The sequence below is a fragment of the Tyto alba genome, unplaced genomic scaffold, assembly GCF_018691265.1.
Source record: "Tyto alba isolate M040663 unplaced genomic scaffold, T.alba_DEE_v4.0 Super-Scaffold_19, whole genome shotgun sequence".
NCBI classification, from domain to species: domain Eukaryota; kingdom Metazoa; phylum Chordata; class Aves; order Strigiformes; family Tytonidae; genus Tyto; species Tyto alba.
This window is the reverse complement of record NW_024881281.1, coordinates 2036364-2043427: the sequence shown is the minus strand read 5'-3', so window position 1 is coordinate 2043427 and position 7064 is coordinate 2036364. Positions and strand designations below refer to the sequence as shown.

At 49.6% G+C, this 7064-nt stretch overlaps 1 protein-coding gene across 2 annotated transcripts; it reads left to right on the top strand.

The window, feature by feature from the left end:
- Window positions 1-2253: 2253 nt before the first annotated feature.
- Window positions 2254-6219, top strand: SRSF1 (serine and arginine rich splicing factor 1). 2 transcript variants are annotated; one of them, XR_006165210.1, is made up of 4 exons: window positions 2254-2858; window positions 3168-3352; window positions 3635-4789; window positions 5707-6219. XR_006165210.1 is itself a non-coding variant. In XM_042791416.1 (4 exons), exons 1-4 carry the CDS (start codon window positions 2665-2667, stop codon window positions 4263-4265), a joined length of 747 nt encoding a protein of 248 aa, XP_042647350.1. In that variant the 5' UTR covers window positions 2259-2664; the 3' UTR covers window positions 4266-6219. The 2 variants fall into 2 exon arrangements, 1 of the variants encoding a protein (XP_042647350.1); XM_042791416.1 differs by having other exon boundaries at window positions 2259-2858; window positions 3635-3807; window positions 4071-6219.
- The last annotated feature ends 845 nt before the right edge of the window (window positions 6220-7064 follow it).

Here is a 7064-nt window from a genome sequence, read left to right as displayed (position 1 = left end):
TCCAACTGTTTTAAGCACTTTGTTGGTAACACAGGGCTAAAAAAGATAATGAGGAAGAAAACATTCAATATTTCTATAAAGAGACACTTCATTAAGGTAATTAAGGCAATCATTTAAAGCAGTTATAAGGATTATTAACACACAAAAGAAATTACGCAATAGGGTTTTTGCAAACTAGGCAGACTCACCATTATTTTATGATGCCTTTAAGATTAACTTTCAGCAGTTTTAATAAGCCTTTGAAAATAAAGACTAATTTCTTGGCAAAGGATGGAGCCTTCCCTGCACCTGGGAAAAGCACATACGGGGTCTTTGAGGTTTGTTTTTTTGTGGGGAGTTGTTCTTTTTTTTCTTTTTATACACAACAAGTATTTCTACTCAGCTGGCAAATAACTGAATTAGCTTGTTAAATTGTGATGGTTCAAAAAACGTATCTAACCAAAAGCACCCACTGAAGTCATGTAGATCAACGCTGGAACCGCAGGGGCACTGCAGTCACCGCCTCGCCAGCTCATATTCCGCTACAAACAGAATTGTGAAACCATAATACTCTTTCAAAGACGTAGAAAATCCCCAGATACTCCGTAGTTTATACTTCACAAACCACCACTTCTGAAGACGGGCTTTCTCATAACATCTTTCAGTGATTAATAGCAGTCTTTATTTAAACCACTAGCAATCTAACATAGATATTACCAATGTTAAAAATCACTAGAGCGCACTACTGTACTTTAACCTACACGAGAGAAAAATGAAAGGCATTTGTAACAGTCAACCACATTATGACGTTATACTGAAAATATTTTTCTAATTGTAAGTCATGAGGATTGCTGTTTTTCTAGAGGAATATGCATTTTTAATTAACACATGAAAAATGAAATATACATGACACTCCAGTGAAGAGGCAAGACACATTTTTCAAAATCCTTTAATTAACTTAGGAGCCTAAAGGCTTTTTCTACACACACTCAGATACTACTTTAACCCCATCACAGTGGTTAGTCACCCTTTCCAGAACCACGTGGATTCGCCTGTGCCAATATAAGAGATACCAGGGGATAAATGACATCCTGACTGTGAAAGTACAATGATTTCAAACATCTTTAGAAGTGTCCCTCTGCTCTGTCAAGTGGATCATGCAAAAAATTCTCACTTCAAAAGCAACTTGCGACCAAGCAGTGAGGCGTGAGTGAAGGAATGAGGCGCGTTGGGTTTGGGCGAGGTGGATCACTCCAAGGAAGAGCTACAGCCCTTTGTCCACCCAGAGCTCCATTTACTGCCTGAACACATCTTTTGGGGCCTTGCAACACTCTAGGCTATTTAAAGTGACTTTATTAAATTATAATCTCATAAACATACCAATAGTTCTACATTATTTTCTTGCTTCTTCCCCAGGAAACCATTTCCTGCTGTCTTTTATACGTATTTCTCATGTAATTCTACATTACACCTCTGCAGACACCAGAGCACAGGCTTCTGCGGGAACACCCACCCTCAAGAGACAATGTTTTCACCAGTGTGTCCACTTGAGATGTGATTTTGCCTCAACCACAGATGTTTTGTTCCTCCACTCTTATTAACTTACATAGATACAAACCAAGATACATTCTTAAGGTTTGTTTTGTCCAGTCATCATGCTCAGCCTGCAAAGCACATTTGAGTTCCAGAGATCGTGAAAGTAGTCCCGAAGGACCGCGATGAAATGTTCAGAAATGGGTGAGCAGTGTGAGGGGATAAAAACCTGCGATATCCCTAAAATTTAATTTTAACGTTTAAGGAGATACGTAAGCTGCGTGCTTGCACGGCTAAGCAGCTGGCTCGGGCCTGAGCTGAGCTCCCTCTGCCCTCAGGACAGCCATTTTACTTCAACGGGTACAAACCAATACTCGCTCCCCTCCCACCCCTCCGGGAGGCGGGCAGATCCCTTTTCCCTACACCCCCTGGACACGGCCACCACCGGCCACAGCCACAACTATGCCCCGGGTGACGGCCGCCGCCCTTAGGCTCGGAGCACAGCGCGCCCCCCTCCCGCCATCGCCGCCGCCATCCCCCTCAACCGCCGCACCCGGCCCGCCCGCCGCGCAGCGCATTGTGGGACAGCGCCCCACGCCTTGGCGCCAAGCGCCGCCGCCGTGCATTGTGGGATACACCACCCCCACTCCCCCCACCCCCTCCACTGCCCGGGCCGGGCCTCGTTGGCGCGGTCGCCGCACCGGATGTGACGCCACGCGGCCTGCCGCTGTAAAACCCGCGGCCGCGGAGCGCCTTTTTCCGCCGCCGCAGGGCTTTATCTGCGGGGGAGGCGAGCTTTCCGCACCCGCGCACACCGGGGCCGCGCCGCCAGCGCGGGGTCGGCTTTTTAGTCGGGGCGAGGAGCCGAGGGACTACTTTTCCACCGGAGCCGCGCATGCGCAGGACGGAGGGGTTGAGGGCGCGGCGGAAGGTGCTGGTACCGCGTTGGTCGCCACCGCGGCGCTGCGCCCCCCCCCCGGGGTGAAATCGCTGCGCGCAGTCGGAGCGTGAGGGGAGCCGCCGTCGCCATTTTGAAGCGGTTGTTGGGGGAGGCGGTGTGTGCGCTCCTCGCTGCCCGGCCCGGCCCCGCGCCCGCCCGCCCGCTCTCCGCGCTCCGGCCCCTCCACCGCCGCAGCCATTGCCGACCTCGCCATGTCCGGAGGGGGCGTGATCCGCGGCCCGGCCGGCAACAACGACTGCCGCATCTACGTGGGGAACCTGCCCCCCGACATCCGCACCAAGGACATCGAGGACGTCTTCTACAAGTATGGGGCCATCCGCGACATCGACCTCAAGAACCGCCGCGGGGGCCCGCCCTTCGCCTTCGTTGAGTTTGAGGACCCTAGGTGAGCACCCTGGGAGAGGCCGCGCGGCCCATGGGGTGTCCGTGGGTCCGTTCCCCCCCCCCCTTCCCCACACCTGGGCCTGAGGTGGGGGGCAGCCTCCCGGGACTTCCCTCTCCCCACGCGTGTATCGGCGCTAACGGGCCCCGGGTGGCGGCCCCGCTGCCGTGGGCCGCGCGGGGTGGGGCCGGCGGGAAGCGGGAACAAAGGCGGGGGGGGGTGGGGGTGGGGCGGGCCGGGCGGTGCGTGGGCAGGGCGCGGCGTGGCGGGGGGAGCAGCCGGCCGCCCTCACCGCCCCGTCCCGTCTCGCAGGGACGCGGAGGACGCCGTCTACGGGCGGGACGGCTACGATTACGATGGGTATCGCCTCCGCGTGGAATTCCCTCGGAGCGGCCGGGGCACCGGCAGAGGAGGCGGCGGCGGCGGCGGGGGTGGAGCCCCTCGGGGCAGGTACGGCCCCCCGTCCCGCCGCTCGGAGTACAGAGTGATCGTCTCGGGTGAGTCATTCCTCTCTTTTAGCCCAAGTGCTCCCCCGGGGTCCTCCAGGCAAGCTTCCCAGCGATGGGGAGGGGAGGCGGGGGGGATACACGCGGCTCCAAGTTATTTCTTAAAAAGCATCGCCTGGGAGGAACGCTGTCCGTCGGATGCAAACAGCTCCTCGAGGCAGCCTGTCTGCTTGCTAAATAGCCTGTTTGTTTTGTTTGCTGCTGGCTGACGCTATAACTACAGGAGGTGAGACAATAATTTGGTTTTAAAGTAAAGTCTTGCTTTTTCTACAGGGCTGCCTCCAAGTGGAAGTTGGCAGGATTTAAAGGATCACATGCGTGAAGCAGGTGATGTATGTTATGCTGATGTTTTCCGAGATGGCACTGGTGTCGTGGAGTTTGTACGGAAGGAAGATATGACCTACGCTGTGCGAAAACTGGATAACACTAAATTTAGATCTCATGAGGTAGGTTTCATACTTACTTTCTTTGGCCAGAATTGGATACAAGGGGCTTAACAGTAGGATTTGAAGGTAAGGAACGTGTGGTGTTCGTTGGCCAGATACAAAGCAGCTAAATAAGTCTGCGGTCAGTTTGTCAGGAGATAGACTTTAAAGCTTTGATGTCTAGTTCCGTGCTGTAGTAAACGGTATCTTCAGTCTGTCAGCATGCCTAAAAAGATGGCCCTAAAGCCTAGACTTTTCAATCGAAAGTTCTGTCTATTCAATAGGGAGAAACTGCCTACATCCGTGTTAAAGTTGATGGCCCAAGAAGTCCAAGCTATGGAAGATCTCGGTCACGCAGCCGTAGTCGTAGCAGAAGCCGTAGTCGAAGCAACAGCAGAAGCCGCAGTTATTCCCCAAGAAGAAGCAGAGGATCTCCACGCTACTCTCCCCGCCACAGCAGATCCCGATCTCGTACATAAATGATCACTAGCTCTGATCTTTTTGTAGAACCCCATGTTGTACACAGTTTTCCTTTACTTAGTACAGTCTTTCATTTTTTTTTTTTAATTCAAACTGTTTTATTCAAATTGGCTGAAGTGTTGAATTGCATTCTTGTGTAAAATCCCTAGTGAGTATTTGCTCCTTAACATCAACATTCCCCTCATGTCTTTGGTAAATTGTATTTTAATTGATGTCAGTCAGGATTGTTTCAATTTAGTTATAGTTAAATACCAACATTCTTCGAACTGTGGTATTGCTGTGTAAATGTCTCAGTGTTCAGCTATGGTTTATACGAGCTGGGGATGTTGGGATGTTTGTGGCTAACTTGTCTCTTCTGGGGGATCTTATATTTTATCTTGCCTTTTCGTGTGTCTTTCTGTAGACATATCTGAAGAGATGGATTAAGAATGCTTTGGATTAAAGGATTGTGGAGCACATGTCAATCATTTTAGGATTGTCAAAAGGAGGATTGAGGAGGATCAGATCAATAATGGAGGCAATGGTATGACTCCAAGTGCTATTGTCACAGATGAACTTGGCAGTATTGACCTTATACTGAGAAGACAGGTTAATTGAGTACGTGCACCTACGTGTCACTTCAGGCATGTTCTAGTTACCGCAGGCTACAATTGCTCTTTTCTTTAAAACTTTTTTGGGGGGGGCAATTGTGGCTAAATACTTGCTTTTGTAATTCTCTATTCCATTCTAGTTTTTTGAAGGAATAAACTGGGACGGGGGTGGGAGTATTGGTTTACTTTGTCCTGCAGCATTTGGTTACAAGTGTTAATGTTCTGTAGTATTTGTACACTTGTAGTAGATCAAGGGTATCTTTAAATCAGAGTATAATATCAATACTGCTAAAATCTGCATGTCCTCTGTGTGACTGATACAGCGTTGCTATTTCATTTTTTTAAAGTATCAGAATGAAAGCAAAAATAGGAGACCTAGCTAGGAGTAATTTCTTAAGTCTCAGCCCTGCCCCCTCAGACTAATTCGCAATTGACTCACCGATATGTTTGAGAACTCCGGTTCGTTAATTCTGTTACCTTCCAGCTGGGAGTGCTAGCTGTAGCTCAGACATACAGTAGGCGGATAGCGGTAGCAGTAAACTTTTCCAGTTTCATAAACATTTTTTGCAACCACAAAACCTGTAGCACACCACCGTACGAGCAATGAGTATGTTGGCATTTTCAGTTGACATATTGTAAATATTACAATGTTTCCTCCAAATAGTAATTAACATTTCTGAAAATTATCTGAGCATCACCATTCAAAAGTTTGTTTTGGGGAATTGATAGTTATTAATGTACATCTGTATTAATTGATGGCAAACATAACTGATCATTCCCCAGAATCCTATTTTTTCATTACAGTATCTAACTTTTTGCCTCCTCTTTTTTGGTTTTGCTGGTTATAAAGGTTTGGATTGGAGAGGGCTCACTGGATCCCAATCCTTGGAGCTGGATCATTGGATTCAAATCATAATGTGGATAGGATAGGGAGGCTGAATTACAAGGATTCATGGAGCGGGATCAGATTACCAGGAACATAGGAGTGGATTCCTGCCCCAACCAAACCGCATTCGTGTGGATTTTTTTATTCAACTCAATTGGCTATTCCAAAGATTTTTTTTTCCTATTTTTGACGATTGGAGCCCTTAAGATGCACGATGGAGTTTTTCATTTTTTTGGTAAAAGGAGCAAAGCGAGGACCTGGAGAGGTACGCTGGAGCAATCTCCTTGGAAGGATTCAGCACGAGTAGATGGTAAACGTTAAAGGGGAAAAAGGGGGGTTTGTTTAAAAAAAAAAAAAAAAAGTAAATAAGTCATTTCTCTAAATTTAAAGATGAAAAATTGGAGTTAAAGATTAAGTAGGTTTTCAATTGGCTATTGCCTTTTTTTCTTTGACAAATAAAATTTTTAAAAAAACCCACTCATGGTTGTCATCATTTGTTGCTAAGAGTCTTTGCTTGCCACTGTAGCATTGTTAAATCGCAAGTTTGCAGACAAAAGGCTTTTGTGTTCAACAGAGATGTAGTGTTTCACAGGAAGCGTTGATGTTTGAGCTCCTCCTAAATAAAGGATCAGTTCCCTGGGAAATGGGTGGAATTTATTATGTGAGTAGGTGAAAAGGGGCAAAGAAAGAATTCTGACTGCTCAGAAGAGGATGCTTTAATATTAATGTAGTTGCTAATGATCCTGTGCTAAAGAGAGGACAGGGAAAACGGGAGATTAATCGGGCTCAGCCCTCCCCCCCCTCCCCCTCTGATCCTCTCAAAAATAACGGCGGACAGAGCCCGTGGGTGTAAGGTGCCCGTGGGCTCGAGGGGCTGGGTGGGTGCCACCCCAAGCCCCCTGTTCCCACGCTTCAGGGGAAGTAGGTGGCTCCTTGGGGGGCTGCGCGCCCCAAGGCCGGGGTAGGTTTAATTTGCCACGAGTTCAAGCAGCGAGGTGTAACTGCCAGCTCCTGGCCTGAGCGTGGGGGGGGCTGCAGGGAGAAGCCCCCCCACACCCCCTCCTGGGCTAGGGGGGGAGCAGACGCCCACATGCAGCCGAGGGAGGACCCCACGCCCGAGCAGGGGGTGCCCGAAGGCGGCTGGGACTCCGGGGGAAGCCCACGGTGGGGCAGCTCCTGGCAGTATCTGTGAGCCGTGGGGAGCGGAGCCCACGCTGGAGCGGGTTTGCTGGTGGGACTGGTGAGCCTGGGGGGGACCCCACGCTGGAGCGGGGGGGGGGTGTGAGGAGTCCTTCCCCCGCCCCCCCCAGGAGGAAGGAGCA

Bases quoted from the DNA above. Each gene is read 5' to 3' on its own strand.
- SRSF1 (XM_042791416.1), top strand. From the start codon at position 2,665: ATGTCCGGAGGGGGCGTGATCCGCGGCCCGGCCGGCAACAACGACTGC. The intron at 2,859-3,167 runs GTGAGCACCCTG...CCCGTCTCGCAG, and splicing joins GTTGAGTTTGAGGACCCTAG to GGACGCGGAGGACGCCGTCT. The intron at 3,353-3,634 runs GTGAGTCATTCC...CTTTTTCTACAG, and splicing joins GTACAGAGTGATCGTCTCGG to GGCTGCCTCCAAGTGGAAGT.